Source organism: Hemiscyllium ocellatum, chromosome X, assembly GCF_020745735.1.
Source record: "Hemiscyllium ocellatum isolate sHemOce1 chromosome X, sHemOce1.pat.X.cur, whole genome shotgun sequence".
In the NCBI taxonomy this organism is placed as follows: Eukaryota; Metazoa; Chordata; class Chondrichthyes; order Orectolobiformes; family Hemiscylliidae; genus Hemiscyllium; species Hemiscyllium ocellatum.
This window is the reverse complement of record NC_083453.1, coordinates 17,363,613-17,384,955: the sequence shown is the minus strand read 5'-3', so window position 1 is coordinate 17,384,955 and position 21,343 is coordinate 17,363,613. Positions and strand designations below refer to the sequence as shown.

Below are 21,343 nucleotides of genomic sequence, written 5' to 3'. Positions count from 1 at the left end.
GTCTAAATATACCCACAGTCTTCAGGATAAATGAATTGAGTTAAAAATAATGTAAACATTTTGCTGTAGAAATGGGAATATTCAAGAAGATGTAATGTGTTTGGTTATCCTACTGAAATCCAGCACAGCCAGTTGCTTTTTAGTGATGCACAACTTTATTCTAACCACGAAATTAATTGTTCATCTTACAAATCTCTGGAAACTCATTAGCGTAGTATATAGTCAGAAGCACTTTGCACTGCTTTTAAAATAGTGTCGCCTTACCTGCATTTGTTTATATCTGAAAGCACAAGTTTTGCAGCATTTGCAATTCAAGCTGTGTGGAGTAGTGGGTTATTCAAGCAGCCTGTAGAGTCAGATGTACAGCACAGAAACAGACCCTTCGGTCCAACTCGTCCATGCTGACCAGATATCCTAACCTAGCCTAGTCCCATTTGCCAGCGCTTGGTCCATATTCCTCTGAACCTTTCCTATTCATATACCCATCCAGCTGCCTTTTAAATGCTCGAATTGTACCTGCCTCCTCCACTTCCTCTGACCGCTCATTCCACACACGCACCACCCTCTGTGAAAAGGTTGCCCCTCAAGGTTTAGGGTGAAAGGGGAAGGATATAAAAGGGACCCGAGGGGCAACTTTTTCACTCACCCTTAAACTATGTCCTCTAGTCTGGACTCCCCCCACCCCAGGGAAATTATTTTGTCTATTTACCCCCTCATGATTTTACAAACCTCTATAGGGTCACCCCTCAGCCTCTTGATACTCCAGGGGAAAATGACCTCCCAACTCTTATCCTCAATGCACTGGCCAATAAAGGAAAGCATACCAAATGTCACCTTCACTATTCTATCTACCTGTGACTCCACTTTCAAGGAACTATGAACCTGTACTCCAAGGTCTCTTTGTTCAGCAACAGTCCCCAGGACCTTACCATTTAAGTGTACAAGTCCTGCCCTGATTTACCTTTCGAAAATGCAGCACCTCACTTTTATCTAAATTAAACTCCATCTGCCAGTTCTCAGCCCATTGGCTCGTCTGATCAAAATCCCATTGTACTCTGAGGTAACCTTAACTGTCCACTACATCTCCAATTTTGGTGTCATCTGCAAACTTACTAACTATACCTCCTATGTTCACGCCCAAATCATTTCTATAAATGACGAAAAGCAGTGGACTCAGTACTGATCCTTGTGACACACCACTGGTCACAGACCCCCAGTCTGAAACACAACTCTCCACTACCACCCTCTGTCTTTTACTTTTGATGTAGAGGAGCCGGTGTTGGACTGGGGTGGACCACACTAAAAATCACACAACACCAGATTATAATCCAACAGGTTTATTTGGAAGTACAAGCTTTCAGAGTGCTGCTCCTTCATCAGGTAGCTAGTGGGGCAGGATCATAGAACCAGAATTTATAGTAAAAACTCCAAAACCTTGTGGTTCCAAATAAATCTGGACAATAACCTGGTGTTGTGATTTTTAACTTCTACTTTCAAGCCAGTTCCGTGGCCAAATGGCTAGTTCTGTGTATTCCATGTTATCTAAGATCATAAGACATTGGAGCAGAAGTTAGGCCATTCATCCCATCGAGTCTGCTCTGCAATTCAATCATAGCTGATTAGTTTCTCAACCCCATTGTCCTGCTTTCTCCCCGTAGCCCCTAGTCCCCTCAACAATCAAAAACCTATCGATCTCAGTCTCAATGACCCAGCCTCCACAGCCTTCTGTGGCAATCAATTCCATAGACTCACCACTCTCTGGCTGAAGAACTTTCTCCTTGCTAACCAGTCTATTATGAGGAAACTTGTCAAATACCTTACTGAAGGCCATATGGATCAAATTCACCACTCTGCCTTCATCAATCCTCTTTGTTCCTACTTCAAAAAACTCAGTCAAGTTAGTGAGACATGATTTCTCACACACAAAGCCATGTTGACTGTCCCTAATCAGTCCTAGGTTTTACAAAGCACTTGATAACAATACTTGTAACTATTCTCAACCATCTATTAAGTAGGGTTATTCAGTGCCAGAGGTTGAAGTGACAGCACTCTAATTTGTTTGCAACTTGGCTTTTTCAGCCTTCAAAAAGTTTAAAATGCAGTGCCTTCACCATTGATATCAGCTTGTGCTATTTGTAGTGTTGTGCAAATTAATCTTTATCTTCTGATCCATGTTTTGAATTCCAATGCTTGTTAAAATACATCTGTATGCAACATCTGTTTTAATATAACTGAAGTATCACAGAAATGAAAGCTGTTAAGATTAAGATATCTTAAAACATTAATGCAAATAAATAATATTTTGGAAAACAAATCCAAGTGAGTATTAAGGCAAGATAAGATTGACATAGTTTGCAGTGGTTACTGCAGTCCAGATGCTGTGTTGAATCGGGCCAAGTGGAAATTTGTTTTGGTATTATTGTATAGTTAACTTGATTTAATATGGTACCGACTATGTAGGGTGGGAAGTGGGGGGGGAGATACTAACATTTGCATGGAATAGTTGGTGTTCCAATGTCTGTTGTGTATGGCCAGAGGAATGGTAACAATTTAGTTGTCAATGACCATTATTTCACTTGACAAATTTCTGTATACTCGATTAGAAATGTGCCATAACTAGTATTTGAGTTCAAGTTACTCATCTGTCCCACTAGATATTTGTAAAATACATATTAATTTAAAAAATTGTGGTGAACAGAGCATTTTGTGATGTTTGTTTGTTTCTATTGTTAGACTCAAAAAGGTTTTTTTAAGTATGTTGGTTCGCTATTCCCACAGGTGCCTGTCATTCCCCACCTACCCACTTGACCCATGGAAATCTTTTAATGCTAAAAGTCACGAAGGTTTGCTGAATAACTCTCAATGCCATGTAGCTGGTAATGTAGTCCAAGCAAAGAAAGTGGTGGCCTTCCTGTTGAGGAAGGGTGCACAACATATAAGTTTGCTGATCTGTTAAGATGCAGTTTTATTCCAAAGGCAATTATCTGCGAGTTGACACCCTGGATTATTTGGAAATGTTCCTATTGTCTTTAATTGACTTCCCGTGATAACCAACTAATCTTTCTCTTAATTAACATGTAAAAACTGTGTGTTAATGCCATTAGCATTGGTTCAATATAGGCATCCAAGCTGGCGCAGTGAGGAACAGCTGGAACGTTCAAGACCAGCTAGCGATTCTTCACAGCCAACTGATACCAGTGCTTCTGGAGGTCGAGGTAAGACTTGATGTTTACACAGACTATTCAAAAAGTTATTAGGATAAACATCGAGCGTTTTACAGTTTTTAAGCTTGTTAAGCAGATTGGTAGTTCTAAAGCAAATGTACAGCTAATGTATTGATGTGCTTTTTTAAAAGTATTCGCCAGGTTTGCTACTTTACAAAATTGAAAATCTGTCCACTGCAGTGCAAAACTGGAGAAATGGTTCCATGTGGCAAGTTTTCTGTTTAGTTTACATTTGTCAAACTTTACTACGTGATTACACTCCCAGTAGTTTGGCAACTATCCAATGTGTGTCACTTTCACCCAGTTAGTTAGCTTAATCATTTTCATTAACCTTTTAAGGCATAAAGAACTGTACACTTCACCACATCATTGATTGTAGTGAAAAACAAAACTGGTAAATGGCTGTCCTTATAATGTCTAATATGATCTGCACAGGACAACTGCTTCAATTTTGTAAACTAATGTTAATATTTTGTTATCTGAAGCCAAAACTGATCTTCTGTTTCTCTTGTACATGCTTACTAATTGTTTTGGGACTACAAAGATAGAAGAATGCAATTGCAAAGCCACATAGGTAAAGCTTCGGCTTTTATGACGGATTGTTTTGTGAAGGCGATCCTACTCTATAACATCTCACGGCCATCGTGTATTTTACTTTGATAGAGACAGAAACATGACAGTTCTTTTTGTTGATGTGTAAAGACTACATGCAATGGATCCTTCGTTAACACACTAAAGCTCAGAATTGCTTGTCCCCAATATTGCTGGAAAATGGTAGAACCCTGTTGCAGTGTGTGTAATGAGAAGTCCATGTTTAAATTGTCCAGTGAAAACATATGGAGAAAAGATGAATGTGCTTCCTCTTGAAATAAAAATCTTTTGTCTATCCATATCCTGAGAAAATTGTGCAGTAAATTTGATTCCACAGAGCATGATCTTCATCTCCTAACGTGATTTACTTTTGTTTTCTCTACCATCATCATGCTGTTTCAGTTAAAACAAAACAGAAAATGTTGTAAAGCATGTTGATTGCCAATTATTAGGAAGGTTGTAGGTTTCTGGAGTAATTTTTCACTTAGTATTAAAAATGAACATTTTGAACACCATCCATATTTATGGAGTTCATAAAGATTAGTGTCAAGCTTTTTGATATAAACTTTGTTTTACTAAAATCAATTATTTTCTATCTAATCAAGCTACAGTTCGGAGAGAGAGTGAGAAGTCATTGGAAAATGATATGTTCAACAAGGAGGAGGAGCCACAGTCACCAGTGTCCAAATCAACTAAACCAGACCAGATTCCACTTAAGATTGTACCTGCCCCTCCACCTAAAGAAAATGCCTGGACAAAGAGAACAGTTGGAGGTTCCAGTAGTAACCAGAGTGCTGAAGCAGAAGTCACAGCACCTCTTTCACCTGCTAGTGTGCTATCAAATAAACCACTCGGGTAAAGTTTGCAATTTCTTGAACAAATATGAACAATTCTAATCCAGTTGAGAATTTTTGTAACGTTGAAAAGAACTTAAAAGGTTTTAGATCAATTAAAGATGGGTGTGTTACATTAGAATATGGTTGGCTTCAGCTGTTGTTTGTGAGCAAATAGCCTCCTGATACTCATTGTCATGGTTGCATATGAAGAATAGCCACTTGGGAGATGTTCAAGAGCTGCTCCCGTCCATTGAATTGCATCTGTGTGTGACTGTGCCTCAAGGAAAGATTTCTACTCTTTCTGGTTTGTTTTGAAATAATGATTTGAGCTGCAACAGCTCACCTTGATATCTTGAGGATGAAGGCTCCAACAGGGAGGGGGGGTGGGGAGGGGGTGTGTGTGTCCAGTGAGACCCTAAAAGTAGGACATCCGCAGTGCTCAGGTCAGGGATAGTACTGGGGCCCATCCTTTTTTGTCTCTGACCCCCAGACTCAGTAATTAACTTTCCTTGTGAAGGGAAGGGATCAGGAGTAGGAGGAAGGAGGCTAATTTTTGTTTTTCCTTTCCTAAAATTCAAACGGTTATACTGCCATAATGTTACACTCAAGCTTTTAGCTATTAGAATAAATGTTAGAGACAAAACTGCAGATGCTAAAATCTGAGGTAGACAAGTGGGAGGATTATCTTCCGCCTGGGCAACCTACAGCCCAGAGGATTCAACATGGAGTTCTGCAATTTCAAATAACCTTCCCACCTCATATCCTCTCACTCTCTCACTCTCACTCTCACTCTCTCTCTCTCCCCCAATCACCACCTCCTTTCCATTCCACCTACCGACGCTTCCTTCCAGCTACCCACCAGATTAATTCTTCCCATCGATTGACCAAGTCGTACCCACCACCTCTCTCCTTACCCAATCTCTCCTCCACTCCACCTCCTTTATCTGCAGCTCCCCTTACCCCACCTCCATTTCTTGAAGAAGGGTAACACCTGAAACGTTGACTTCTCCACCTCCTGATGCTGCCTGGCTTGTTGTGTTCTTCCAGCCTCCTGCTTGTCTAATTAGAATAAATGGGTGGCACAGTGGTTAGCACTGCTCCCTCACAGTGCCAGAGACCCGGGTTCAATTCCCACCTCAGGCAATTGGCTGTATTGAGTTTGCACATTCTCTCCGTGTCTGCGTGGGTTTCCTCCGGGTGCTCCAGTTTCCTCCCACAGTCCAAAAATTGCGGGTTACGTGAATTGGCCATGCTAAATTGCCCGTAGTGTTAGGTGAAAGGGTAAATGTAGGGGAATGGTTCTGGGTGGGTTGCGCTTCGGCCGGTCGGTGTGGACTTGTTGGGCCGAAGGGCCTGTTTCTACACTGTAAGTATTCTAATTTAAAAAAAAATTCATTCCTGAGTAAGAGTGAAGGCATCCATTTTATATTCCTCCAATGCATTTTCTCCTTATTTTTGTAGTGCCCATTATAGTTTGAAGCATGAGGTGAATACCGTCTTTAATTTTGATTTTACAAACAACAGTGAATTTTAATTGTCCTGACAATGATCTTTTCACTTTCCTCCCATACAGTTCGCCAAGTGGTAAAGCTGGCTTAGTTTCACCTACACATACGAACATGAAGACACCATTTAAGGGTATGGCAAGAACTCTACAATAGTAACCTGACTCTTGGCATCTAATCATTATGAATGTTGAGAGTTTTTTTTAAAAGTGGAAAATCCGTTCACAACAGATAAATTGACTGGTTCCTGTGTTGAATTGCCAGTGCTCTGGTTTTCCTTCTCTGGAATTGACTTTCTCTGCGGGACAGTAAATCACATTGTGAAACGTGGGCCGTGTGTTTTTAAAAGCAGTTAACTGCAATCAAAATTGTTTTGGATTTTTTTTCCTTTTGGCCAAATTCTAATTAATTGTGAACTTTGAAGATGGGCGAACACTTTTTTTAAAAAAAATTTGCTTGTCCTTCTGTAAGAATAGCCTTTCGGTGGATTCCAGACCTAACCGTGTGTGAGAAAATCACTCCATACTTCTGTGATAGTGACAGCTAGATTACAATTTAGTGTGCTCTTGTTTAAAATCTACCTATCCAGTTTAAATAAATCCTGAATAGGATATAGCATTCTCATTGTGTGATCACTGCATCCACCTTGAATTTATTCCCATCAACAATTTTTTATAATGGTACTTAATGACATTTTGAAATTTGTGTTCTTGGTATATTTTGGTCAAAGTGGAATAGGGAGCTCCTAATTTTGGTCAAAGTGGAATAGGGAGCTCCTAGAGAATATTGTACTAAAACAATTCATTGAAAACACCCATCTCTACTTCTTGCTAATGGACTGGCCCAACCTGAACTAATCTGCACGTTACATGAAAGCATCTAAGTTTTTCTATCATTTTTAGATGATAAAGCAGAATCTGAAATAAGAGATAAAACTTCACCCAAAGAGCGTGGTGGTGCAAGTGGTATGAGCCGGGGACAAAATGATGGCATCAACAAGGATCGAAGGAAGGAACCAGACAGGTCTGCCTCCTTTTTCAATTGCTACATTTCCAGATTTCCCATGATTTGAAGGATAGTTGTAACTTAATCTCATTTGTGCACAAGAACCTGATGTCAAATATTTGTGGAAGCTAACTTAATTTGGAAGATTTGCTTTGTGTGTTTGTTTTACTGTGTGGTATAATATCATGGGATATGCTGCTGCTCACATTTGTTATCTGCATCGTGACTTTGATAACTGGAAGTAGAACATTGCCAAATTCAGCTCTAGATTATAACTGCATACTGTGAACCAGCAAACGTCGGTTGATATTTTCTACAAAAAAAAACAAGCCTTTCTCAGTTCCTGGCATGATTGTTTCTAGTATATGATTATTAAATAGCAATTACAATTTTTCTTGCACAGGAAAGATAAAAAGGGCCGTGATTCAAAACCTGTAACTGAGCCAAAGAAATATGAAGAATCACCCACTCCTGTAAGTTACAGAGATTGTAAAATAATTGCCTATTTGCACTGTAACATTCTTTTCATTAATGGGGAAATGGGTGTTATTATCTAAGCCAACATTTATTGAAATCTCTCATTGCCCTGGAGAAGGTGATGATGAGTTGCTTTGAACCGTATCAGTCTGGAGGGTGTAGGGATGCCAGTGGGGCTGTTAGGGTAGAAGTTTCAGGATTTTGACCCATCCTTTGAATTAACAGATTGAAGATTAATAGAAGGTATGTTTTCAGATACTAATAACTGATGCTGTAATTCATGTCAGATGTTCAGAAAGCTAGATAACTAATGACCTAAATGGTCAAATGGAATACTTACTTCAACTTTCAGCTTGGGGATAGGTGCAGTAGTTTTGAAATGTTCAAGGCTGAACAATGCCCTAGCAAGTGGGTAGATATAATAGTCATTACAGCACAATGTGTTCTGTCAGCTCTCGAGTCCATACCAGCTAACCAACAAAATATCAATCAATGCAATGGTGTTAGAAGTATTAGCTGAAGTAAAAATTTATGGGCAGGCTGTTCTGGAAAGGCTGGTTGTTTTTGAATGCATAAGTAATCTGGTTTTGATGATGTGCACCCCGGTTTGCGAAAGGAAATGGGGATGGAAATAATGTAAGGGCCTGTCATGAGCTTCCTTATAAATCATCGCATGAGGAGTGCACAATGCATTTGTATTTCCTGCTCCATCTGATCAGTTGGTCCTGGTGGTATTGAATTCGTCCACAGGGGCTCCTTGTTTTTAAATTGGTGTCATTTCCACCATTACTATGGTATGTGAAAATGCTTAAGTTAAGATGGTGGATTAATTGCTGCTTTGAAGGCTGTTTTTCTTTTACACCGTGTACATTATGCATTGCATAATGTGATCCATTCAACCTCCTAGGTCCTGCTGGGGTTTTTGAGGTTAGTGCTTTACTACTGGGTTGGGCTCCAAGTCAAAATGAATTGGTGTCAAGATACACATCTTGGGCTTTACCTGTGTATAAAATAGTTTTTAAAGGTCATTGTGGCAACTGTTTAGAGGACATCTGGATTTAAGTCAGAGTTGTACAGCATGGAAACCGGCCCTTCAGTCCAACTCATCTATGTCAACCAGATATTCTAAACAGATCTAGTCCCATTTGCCAGCATTTGGCCCATATCCCTCTAAACTCTTACTACTCATATATTCATATAATCTTACTCATTATACTTCTAAATGTTGTAGTTGTACCCACCTCCACCACCTATTCTTGCAGCTCATTCCATACACTCGTCACCCTCTGTGTGAAGAAATTGCCCCTTGGGTCCCTTATAAAATTTCGCACTTTCACCTTAAACACATGTTCTCTCTAGTTTGACTCCCCTGCCCTGGGGAAAAAATTCTTGGTTATTCACCCTATCAATACCCGTTGTGATTATACAAACGTCTATAAGATCATTCCTTGATTCGCTAGGGGAAAATAGCCCCAGCCTATTCAGCCTCTCCCAATAGCTCAAACCCTCCAATCTCAGCAATATTCTTGTAAATCTTTTCTGAACTCTTCCAAGTTTAACAATATCTTCCTATAACTGGGAGACCAGAATTTAACACCGTATTCTAAAAGTAGCCTCACCAATGTTTTGTAAAGCTGCAACATGACATCCCAACTCGTATACTCGATGCACTGACCAATGGAGGCAAGCATACCAAACACAGTCTTCACCACCCTGTCGACCTGCGATGACTCCATCTGCACCACAAGGTTTCTTTGTTCAGCAACACTCCCCAGGACCTTACCATTAAGTGTATAAGTCTGCCCTGACTTGCCTTTCCAAAATGCAGCACCTCCCATTTGTCTAAATTAAACTCCACCTGCCACTCCTTAGTCCATTGGCCCATCTGATCAAGGTCTGTTGTACTCATTTGGTGGTTTATTTTTCAAAAGGTGCTTTGGAGACATGAGCTTTTTTTTGTCAAATTTGTAGAAAGCCCTTCAAATATATAAAATCCTTGCAGGTTGTGAGGAACAGAGTTGAAATTCGTGTAGACAAGTTGAGATGACGGAATAGTTGCATTATTGAAGAATGGAGGTCCACAGGATGTGAAAAATGATGTGAAAATAATTAATCTGAATCAGTAACTAATCAAACAGATGTTCTAACTCAAGTGTTAACTGTCTAAATGTCTGGGTCAAACTTCCTGTTTGGTGACACTTTGTGTGAGCACCTGGGTGAAGACAACATCGAGCTTAGCTGTGATATTTGATCCTTTGTTGAATAGTGGCACCATTCAGTTTTGTGTCCCTTTTATCTGAGGAAAGATGTTCTGGGTTGAACACAGTCCAATGAAGTTTCACTAGGTTGGTACTGGTATGAAGGGACTGTCTTATGCGAACCAGCTGAGTCTGTGCTTCTTGGAAAATAGAAGAATGGAAGGCCACCTTATTGAAGCATGCAGATTTCTAAGGATAACCGGGTAGAGAGAGGTTGTTTCCCTTTGTAGGAAATTCTAGTACCAGGAGGAGCAGTCTCAAAGTTTGGGGTCACGCATTTGAGAGACGCAGAGGATTTTCTTCTGAGAGTTGTGAATTGGTGGAGTTCTTTACTGCAGAGGGCTGTTCATGTTGGGTCACTAACTCTACTCAAAGCTGAGAAGTACAGATTATCTTTAAGTATGGGATTCAAGGGCTGTGGGGGGAAAAGTAAGAAAGTGGTATTAAGGATCATTAGATCAGCCATGATTTGAAGTACTGACAGAGCAGGCTTATTGGGCTGCAAGGCCGCCTTCTGCTCCTACATGTTATGGTCTTCTGTCCAGGCTTTTATAGAGGCTGGTTTGTTGGGTAAATTTTAAAAATGCTGCAGGTGCCAGAGATCATTCCCTACTGCAAATAAGACTCGTCAGTCAGAAGAGGAGGGAATTGTGCATTGTGGCTGTGTAATTATTCATCCTGTCTCATATATTCATTCTGTCTTTGTATAGAAATTCAGCTCAGCCAGCAAATATGCTGCTTTGATGATCGATGCTGATGAAGACGATGACAGTACAGACTAAAGTTCTAGTTGAGGAAAACACATCACTTACCCCTTTTCAGAGAACTGAAAGAATGAACTTCAATTAAAATGTGACTGTTAACAACCCATTTGGCTTACATCTCCCGGAACTTTTTCTTGCATGCTGCTGCAGCCATTGAACATGAAACGTATGGAGATTTCATCATCCATTTAAAAACATGTCAACCTCAGGCTTTTGAGAAAACATTTGTGTGCAGTAGTTAGAATGGTATTTTACATTTGGATATCCCTTATTTTCTTTTGACTTAAGCAGGTAGAGTTTGGCAAAAAAAAAAATTTAATAGTGGAAGCAGTGGGCCATGAAATGAGAGAAATTATAACTGTTGGTGCACTTTTTAAGGTAAAATAAAATGGGCTAGTGCGATTGGTGCAGATAGTTTTCACAATTTTGGTGCTCCTTCCAAAGCTTCAGATGGTGTTTTAAAAAAAAGATTAAAAATTGAAAAAAAAAATTGAGATTCGGGACGCAGTCAGCCAAACATTATCATTTCTCTTTTCTGATTTCTACTATGACATCCAAATTAATCAACCTGGTACTGGAGTTAATCTTGAGTTTTTACGATTGTCCGCTGACGTTGCTGAAATTCCCAACAATTTGTTTTGCCTTCTCCCATAAATTTGGATGGGTTATGCTTTCCTTGCTGTCAAATTGCTTGTATTTCTGTCTTCAGGTGAGACTATTGTTGGGGCCAAATATGAATCTTGTACTTCCATCTGTAAACTAATATGCATTGGGGTTAGTGGCCAATAGTGGTGTCTTGTTTCAGGATATCAGTTTCTGAAAGCAGTAATACTCGTTTCTGACAAATATGCATGCATACTGCCACAAAAACAGTTAATGTCCTTACACAGGTTGAGATCGCGACAGACCATCATTATTAAAGTCAAGATATTACTTGCAGTCTAATTTTTAATGATATTTAGTCAGTGCACCTTTATGATCTGATTTTTTTTATATATAGTTTTTGGAAGTCATTGAAGTCAAAGTTTGAAACTGCAGATTCCAGGCTTACTCAGTTGTGGCATTGTTTTAGTTATATGTACAAGCTAAGACTTACAAACTAATGAGAGAATTTTATGTGCTGATCAAAATAAATTTTATATATGAAAGTGAATTAGACAAGCACGTCAAATATGTTGGACACACTGGGATTGGTTTTTATTCTGTTTTCTGTTGCTTCCATGCTCTGATGTTTGAAGTGCATAAAATTCCCTAATTCTATGTAAAAGGATATCTGGATGCAGCCTGAAGTCCTGGACGTTTGCAAGTCAATCAGAAAAAAAATTGTTTTGACTTTCAAATCTCCAATACTAAAACGCTGCTCGTTGTACTGGTATGGTTTCTAGAGTCAAGACTGCCTTAGTACATTTGATACACTAATTCCAGTTTTATACAATAATTTAGAGCAATCTCAAAATACTTCCCCAACAAATGAGTATACAGGATATTACCCTTAACTTTAGTACATCTGAAGCAGCCTTTACATAGGTTGTAATAGCAGGTACAGTTGAGTGCTGTTCCAGGTCGAGCATTGTAAGGATAGCTTAACACTGTCTAACCTACTGCACTTGACCTGAATGGAACACATTTCCTGCAAACGAGTAACCTTTCACAGTACAAAAAAAAGCATGTACTGTATTTAATTTTTTTCCAGCTTACTGAGATTTAAAATTCATTGATTTGTAAGGTAACAGAAATATATTCCATTTCATAAGTACTCAACTCAATCTGGTTTACAACCAATGCTATTCATAAAGGTGATCACCTTTTTTTGTCTGACTTAACAACACACCCTAGTTGAAAGGGCTTAAATTCTTACGGCTCACATTGATGCAGCCCTAAATCTTGCAGAACAAGCATTTTGACAAAATTGCATTCCTTTCCTGATTTTTTTAGGTGATCAGATTCAGGCTTTGAAAAAAAAATGCCTGTCTTTGATTCCTTTTGCTAATGTTATTTGGGGCTACAAATTTTAAAAATTGAATAGTCCTGAAATTAGATCTCAAGTTCTTTTTCAGCTATGTTGGGTCTGCATGTCATTCGAAACAGCCCTGAGTCTTTTGATTTCCTCTTTAGAACCATGCAATTTTTTTTCTATATAGTTTGAAGATTTATTTAGTAGAGGAGCAATGAGATTACTGTGATCACATTGAGAGGTATGTGAATCAGGTCTAAACCAGTGATCAGGGCTCTTTAAAGAGCAACTGCGAAATGAGTCATTGACAAACCGATTTAAGAAAATCAAAAACCCACATCTTACAATGAATTTGTTTTGTACAGTACTGATTTACCTGGTCACTAGCGGTTCAAACTGGACTCTTTTTAACAGCTTGTTAATTTCTCACCCACTGCTTAACTGTTCTCGAGTAGCAGTGTTTTGCTCTTTTACCAGATTTAGCGTCATTTTATGGCTGCAGTGGTTTGTACTAATATTAAAGCAGTTTCATCTGGTAGGAATAGGTTTGTGAACTCATAATATCAGCTGAAGTATTTTGATGGGCAAAAAATTGGAAATCTTTGTGTATAGTACATTAAAATTGGCTGAAATAAAACTCAAATTCATAACTCTGAAATTCTTGGTTATACAGTCCAAAAAGAAGTTTGTGTCTTGAGAAATCAAGTTTTAGGCACAGGTATTTATTGGTAAGACTTCTAAGTGAGCCCTTTCCCTCCATTTTAAAAGAATTTAATGAGTTAGTTTACACCACATCACCATTCAGAGAACTTATGTAAAATTTGTATAATACCTTCTATTAAAAAAGATTTGTACTCTATAGTCTGCTTTCCAGGAGATGTCTTTTATTATCATGTATAATGCCCCATCAGTTTTCCTTCCAATAAACTAATCTTTGGAATACCTTCACAATTGCTGCTGTTTCTTTTTTTTGTGTGGATTACACTTTTTAAAATATAGTTTACTATGACTCAATTCACCACAAGGTGAAAAAATATTTTTGCAAGCATTCTCTAACCCTCTACTCATCTTGGAATTTTGAACAGTGTACAGGATGGTGCAAGGTTTCAAGTTGAGAGCTGTTACGATTTGAATTTACTTCCCAAAGTTTTCTTTTACCTATTTAATATCATAAGACAACTTCAATGTGCTGCCATAATCCCTATGACCAGAAAGCTTTTGTTATCTGTAGCACATTATAGCCTCTATTTTTGACCACACCTGAATACTTTTTGGTAACAGGCAACCTGTTGAACTTCACAAAATTGAATTATTTATAGAAATTAACAATTATGAAAAGGATGAAGAATCTGGGAATTTCGTGGCAAATCTCTTCAAGCTATTGGCATGATGGTGGTGCAAAAGACAAGTAAGATTTTGGGGTGTGGAGAACAAAATGTGAAAGTTCTGAGAGTCCAAATGGCTTGTAACATCTTGTCTCAATCAATAGAGCCAGTTTGTTTTGGTTTATGAAGCATCTTCTGCAAATGGAATGCCCCATGCTGCTTTGAATAAATCATTAAGTAACACTTTTTTTTGTGGTGGCACCATTTCTACAAATATTTTGGTACCTGCTCCTCAACTGGTTTTGATACTATAATTAAACCAAAGTCTCTCCCCCTAACTATATCAGTACTGTTTCAGGTTGAGAGATACTTGCATATTACAAGGTTAAACAGTCAAAGCAGCTTGATGAGATCCTTAAAACTTGGGGTTACCCAAAGAGAATGTAGTCTGATTACTTAGCAACCTATCAAATCCTTTACAATCTTAAGTGCCTCAATCCATCCCTGCATCTGAGCCAGAGCAACAACACTGCCAACATGTGGAAAGTGCTGGGTGTGCACATTAGCTTAGCTTTGTATGTTGATCCAGATGACATATGTAATCCTTGAGGCTGCCCACTGACTAATCATAAAAGCCTGACTATGGCAATTAATGTTTTAGTGAGAATTGTATACACCCTGTTTCAACCATTAATTCATTCCAGTAGAACTGGCAACCTAATACCATGATGATTGGTTTGCTGTGAGTACACATAAATGTGATCACCATATCTGGGGAACTGGTCTTCTGCTACCAAGCAAGTGGCTTTCCTGATTCTGATTGATGTCCTCTGGTGCAGGCACGCTCACTGATCCCACATGAAAAACTTAGCATATTTTAAAAATACATCGTTTTTTACTATAACACTCTCAAGTTGAGCCAACATACTTGTTGAATTAATAATCCTTTTTTGTGTGGAATTTCTTTTTTAAAAAATCTATTCGATACTGGAGAAAACAGTTACTGTTAGACTACTAGATTGTTGTAAAAACCCATGTGATTTATTAATGGCCTTTAGGAAAGGGAATCTGCTGTCCTCACTTGGTCTGGCCTATTTGCTACGCTAAACCCACTGCAATGTAGCTAACTTGTAACTACGCACCAATCAGTTATATAAAACTGATATAGAAAAGTATGATAGGAATAAACAAGCAGTCATCATCTGGCATTACAAAGGCACTGTATTTGAACTGGATAAAGGCACATTCAGCCCTACAGATTTCTTCTCATTGACATCATTACTAAAGAATATGTATACTATAGTAAACTTCCTATTAACCTATAGGACCAGGAATATGCTGGTTGATCAAATATTCTGGATAACCAAGAAGTCCACATAATTAATGAAAAAATACACACTAATAGAAATATAATGTAGTGAGTATACATAATGTTCTACCATATTTACATCACAACTCTTGCCTTTCCAAATATATGTAAATCCTGTCCCTCAGAATCCCCTCCAACAACTTATCCACCAAAAATGTCAGGCTCACTGGTCTATAGTTCCCTGGCATTTCCTTATCATTTTTCTTAAATAATGGCACCACATTAGTCAACTCTAGTCTATTGGTACCTCACCTGTGGCAATTGATGATACACATATTTCAATAAGGGGCCCAGCAATCTTTTCCCTTGCTTCCCACAAAGTTCTGAGATGCACCCTGATCAGGTCATTGGGATTTATCTACCTTGATCTGTTTTATGATTCGAGCACCTCCTCTATAATATGGACACTTGTCAAGATATCTATTTATTTTCCCAAGTTCTCTGGCTTCCATATCCTTCTCCACAGTAATTAGATGCAAAATACTTGTTTAGTATCTTACCCTACTCTTACGGGTGAGTTCCCTGATAACAGTCCCAACCAACAACCCTGCTGACAGAGAAAAGGGGAGTGTCGGAGATAGCTGACATTGATGAAGTCAGTACTAAAGTCAGGGACTGTTCATGTATAAATCAAGGGTGACTTGGTGACAGGATACCAGCCTCTTTACTGTCATCACCACAAACTCTAAAGCATTTTCCTATAGAAACCTGCTTACAACAGCCCTCTTTGAGTTGGGGTCAGCATTTCTAGCATCATGCAGTTATTTGTGAAGTTTGACTTATTCAATCCTGCTGTAGAAGAGTGGGCCCAGTATGTGGAAAATATGCGTTTTTTTTTAAGCAAATTACATTGGACCAAATGAAAAGCAATGAGGAACTCTCCTGACAGCCTGCGGATCCACAGCGTGTTCGGTTATTGGGAGCTTAACTTTCTCTGAGACGCATACTAAAATCTTTCAAGAATTGATGGATAAGGTTAAAGAATATTACGATCCAAGCTCCCTCTAATTCTGGAACGCTATTGTTTTTACTCAGCAATTTGAGAATCAGGAATCAGCAGTGGGATTTTTGATTAGGTTAAGATGACTAGCAGAAGCCTGTGACTTTGATTTCAATGTTAATGAGATGCTGAGAGACAGTTTGGTATGTGGGATGAATTATGTAACCATGCAAAAGTGCCTACTAGATGAAACTAGACTTCAAACAGGCACTACAACTGTCTTTGTCATTAGAAAATGCAGCAAGTGGAGTATATGAGTTATAGGCTATTCTGATGGAAGTGGGCACCCTCGCCACACTGACTGAACTTGGGGAACACCACTTGAGTGAAGGCAATTGTGCAGCCTCACTCAGGATATATTCTGAACAGAGGGACTCTAAGCCAGCCCACAGCAAAACCCCAAAATAAAGCCAAGCCTCGGCCAAACGGTGAAAATTTTCTTCAGGATCCTGCCGGCAAGCCATTATAGTTACTGTCAGAATGCTGACTCAAGACAGAAAGAGAGTCCCACTGAATTGAGTAAGAGACCTCAAAGGCCAGTATCCAGGGGAGTGCACACCCTGGAAAGCCCACCTACATCTGGTCTGTAACAGTTAAATTGCCTAGCAACATCCAAACCAGAACCAATCAAAATAAACATCTGGTTAAATGGTCACCCAGTTCTAGTGATACCGGCGCGGCTGTATCAGTCATCATAGAACCAGGCTTTAACAAAATTCGCTCTGAACCCCAACCCTTAGCTAGACTGCGAATGTATACTGGGGATCCTTTACAGATTAAGGGGACAACTTTGGTTCCAGTCTTGAATGAAAAGCAGCAGATTCAGCTACCAGTGATTGTCTAAAAGGTTCAGGCTCAAGCCTGATGGGGCATAACTGGTTAAGAGAGATCCAACTTGATTGGCTCAACATTTTTCGATTAGAAAGTGACTGCCTAAGTGAGTTCCTAATTAAATACCTGGAGGTTTTTCAGGAAGGTCTAGGGACTATCAAAGGGGCCATTTTGCAGTTGGATAAATAACCAATCCCTCGCTTAGAGGATTTATACACAAAGCTGGCGGGGATGGAGTAGGGGGCTGTCCTTCACGAAGCTGGACATGAGCGATGCGTATTTGCAATTGCATTTAGATGAAAATTCTCAGAAGTGCTCTCCAAGAGAAAGGACTGGCCTATGTCCTCAGACTCAGAGGGAGAGGAATGTATTGATTGTAACAAGGTTAGCCAGGTGGACCTCATAGAAAGAGTTCCCTGATTGGGGCTATTAATCTGATGAAATCAGGGAGCCCTGGCTGACAGATAAAGAGGAGTGTCAGAAATTCTGACACTCTGAGAGCTGCCTCTGACGAGGCTGTGCCAGAGTCAAGAACTTATCAAATGTAGATAAAGGGTGACGGGATACCGGCCTCTCTCGAGTTCTTTGAGACATGACGGATGTAAATGCCTCAAGGCCTTTGCTGCCAGAAGAAATTCTACCGAGGTGCTCTTGGCACAAAAGGCAAGCTCCCATGTGTTACACATCACCCATATCGGACACCTAATCAGATGAATCTGACCTGGTGCTAAAACGTCCCAGGAGGCTCTCCTCGAAAAAGGATCGGCATATGTGTGCGGACTCTGAGGGGAAGTGTTGTTGTGATTATATGAAAGGTCAGCTGGCTGGACCTCATAGAATATTATTTTCCTGAATGGGGTGGGTAAACAGGAAGCCCTGGCTGATAGATAAAAAGGGGAATATCAGAGATATTGCCACTCTGATAGTTGGCTCCAAATGGAGCAGTACTTAGTCAAGGACTGTTCATATGTAAATAAAGGGTGATTTGCTGACCGGATACTGGTGTCTGTGGAGTTACTTCATTTTGCACTTCCTGTAAAGTTCTAACTTGAATTGGTTTCACCCTCAGGCCATACAAATGACGATAGTTTGAAGACAGTTTGTAAATATTAATGTTATTATCAGCATATTGAGTGGACTATGCTGTATGAAGACATATTAAATAATTTTGCAAATGCTATAAAATTCAGGTCAAACTGTTTTTGTAATCTTTTTATGAATAAAACATATTTTTGTAGCAAAAACTGTCAATTTTGTCAAGATGTGGACAAGAGGACCCTGTGTGAATGGTGACATAGCAGAAAGGCTATCAGGTGATTGGCTTGTAAATAACTGCTCTTAGGGAAGATACGTAAATTGGGACATCATATGTTTTTTTAAAATTTTAAGTGGAAACGTCTATTCTATTACTAGTACTCTAAGTGGTGGTAAAGTGAATGTCTAAATAAAATATCAAAAAAGATAATCATTACCTTTGAGAGAGGAGGAGGCAGAGGTAGACCAAGGGAAAATATACAGATTGGGAAGGAGTTCGGTTATGCTGGACATTAAAACAAAATCAAATAATGATTTCACAGGAAAGTTATGAGTTGATTGCTTGGTGAGAACTGCTGTGAAGTGCTCAAATGGAGAAAAACTATTTTTTGAACAACCTGTAATTACCTAGCTTATAATTACTTAAGCAAATCCAACAGAAGAAAAGTAAGAAACTAGTGATTTGATAACATTCTTATTCTTGAATGGTGAAGTTATTGCATTCTAAAGTGTAAGTTAACACACAAACTGGTAGTGAGAAGAAGTGTTCATTTATATAATAATTAATTAATTAATATACAATACAAATGGCAGGGCAGGGGATGCGTTGCAGTTGCAGAATGTGGGTGCACCTGCATCCAGCCTGATCAGCTTTGGACTGCAAAAAACCTGAAGAACTGCAGATGCTGGGAATCTGAAACAAAAACAGAAATTGCTGGAACTGAAGAAGGGTCACTGGACCCGAAATGTTAACTCTGATTTCTCTCCACAGATGCTGCCAGACCTGTTGAGACTTCCCAGCAATTTCTGTTTTTGTTTCAGCTTTAGACAGTGATAGGAAGGCATGTGAGTATTAATCTAAGAGTAAATCAACAAATAAGGCTAGAAGTTACAAAATTAATAAAACTAAAGGCTCTTTATCTGAATGAATGTGGCATTCAAAACAAAACAGATGACTGACAGGGCAAATAGTAATATATAAGCAAGAACTAACAACTGCAGGATGACAGGTCGGGACCTGAATATTGGGGGGTACCCGTGGCATTTAGAAGGACAGGAAGCTAGGACAAGAGGGAGGGATTGCTCTGTTAATTAATTATGAGCAACAAAAAAGGATGACCTAAATTCAGGAAACCAGAATGTAGAAGCATTTTGGTTAGAGATGAGAAATTATGAAGGCAAGATGTCACTTAATGGAGTGGTGTACTAGCTCCTAACAGTAATTACAGGGTGGGATGGAGTTTAAGGGAACGGATGATGGGAGTTTATCAGAAAGGTACAGCAATAATCATGGGCGATTTTAGTCTACAAATAGATGAGAAAAATCAGATAGGCAAAAGTAGCTTAGATGAGGAGTTCACAGTCAATTTTTGGAGTAGTTTAAGAGAACAACACATTCTGAAGCTAACCAGATAGCAGGCTATACTGGACTTGCTATTACACAACGAGATTGGATTAATGAGTTTTGAGAAGATTTGTAGCTCAGGTTGAGGTTCTGGATGTAGGCTTGCTCACTGAGCTGGAAATGAATCTTCCAGCTAATTAGCAAAGAATGACAAAATCAAAATGAAGAAAAAAAATTAATGTACAAAGAAAGCTAGCTAGAAATATTTCTATAGATATAAGGAGTTAACAAAGTGTTAGTCATTGTGGTTCTGTTCGCCAAGCTGGGAATTTGTGTTGCAGACGTTTCGTCCCCTGTCTAGGTGACATCCTCAGTGCTTGGGAGCCTCCTGTGAAGCGCTTCTGTGATCTTTCCTCCGACATTTGTAGTGGTTTGAATCTGCCACTTCCGGTTGTCAGTTCCAGCTGTCCGCTGCAGTGGTCGGTATATTGGGTCCAGGTCGATGTGCTTATTGATTGAATCTGTGGATGAGTGCCATGCCTCTAGGAATTCCCTGGTTGTTCTCTGTTTGGCTTGTCCTATAATAGTAGTGTTGTCCCAGTCGAATTCATGTTGCTTGTCATCTGCGTGTGTGGCTGCTAAGGATAGCTGGTCGTGTCGTTTCGTGGCTAGTTGGTGTTTATGGATGCAGATCGTTAGCTGTCTTCCTGTTTGTCCTATGAAGTGTTTTGTGCAGTCCTTGCATGACCAGCTAGGCAGGGGACGAAATGTCTGCAGCACAAATTCCCAGCTCAGTAAACAGAACCACAACAACGAGCACCCGAGCTACAAATCTTCTCACAAACTTTGAACATCTAAAAGTGCTAGTCATCTAGAGAGAATTGTCTTGCCAATTAATAATAGAAAATAAACAGATGGCAAATGAATTGAATAGGTATTTTCCATCAGTTTCAATATAGAGGATACAAGTAACATTCCCAAAATAGATGTACATCTGGAAAAAGGAGGAAGGAACTCAAGCAAAATTACAATGACCAGGCAAGTGGTATTGAGGTTCTTTTAGCTGCATCCTTGATTAGATTAGAAGATAGCAAATGTAACTCCTTTCTTCAAAACGTGAGGGACACAGACAGCAGAAAACTACAGGCCAGTTAGCTTAATGTCTGTCATCTGGGAAATGCTAGAAATGATTATTAAAGGTAAAGCAAATCACTTAGCAAGGTTCAAGGTAATCAGGCAGAGTCAACATGATTTATGAATGTGAAATTCTGTTTAACCAACTTATTGGAGTTCTTTGACGAAATAACATGCTGTGATAAAGGGGAACCAGTAAGTGTACTATACAGATACTTAGATCTCTAGAAGGCATTTAATAAGATACCATATCAAAGTTTACTACAGAAAATAAGATCTCATGGGATGGAGGTTAACACTTTAGCGTGGGTAAAACACTGACCATCTAACTGAAAACATAGCATAGGCATAAATAGAAATTTTCTTATTGGCAATAGGTAACAAGTGGTATGCCACAGGGATCAGTGCTGGGGCCTCAGCTGTTTACAATGTGTGTAAATAACTTGGATGAATGGACAAAAGTTATGATTG

General features: G+C 39.2%; 1 protein-coding gene across 2 annotated transcripts in view; it reads left to right on the top strand.

The window, feature by feature from the left end:
- The window catches only part of eif4ba (eukaryotic translation initiation factor 4Ba), a 41,757-nt gene extending 28,230 nt beyond the window's left edge, over nucleotides 1–13,527 (top strand). The window contains exons 10-15 of one of the 2 annotated variants that reach the window (XM_060820885.1): nucleotides 3,121–3,215; nucleotides 4,427–4,670; nucleotides 6,225–6,289; nucleotides 7,059–7,179; nucleotides 7,565–7,634; nucleotides 10,607–13,527. In XM_060820885.1, the coding sequence (XP_060676868.1) occupies nucleotides 3,121–3,215; nucleotides 4,427–4,670; nucleotides 6,225–6,289; nucleotides 7,059–7,179; nucleotides 7,565–7,634; nucleotides 10,607–10,678 (667 nt within the window). In that variant the 3' untranslated portion in view covers nucleotides 10,679–13,527. Of the gene's footprint in view, nucleotides 1–3,120; nucleotides 3,216–4,420; nucleotides 4,671–6,224; nucleotides 6,290–7,058; nucleotides 7,180–7,564; nucleotides 7,635–10,606 lie in introns of both variants that reach the window. The other variant, XM_060820884.1, reaches the window with a different exon arrangement.
- Nucleotides 13,528–21,343: the final 7,816 nt, after the last annotated feature.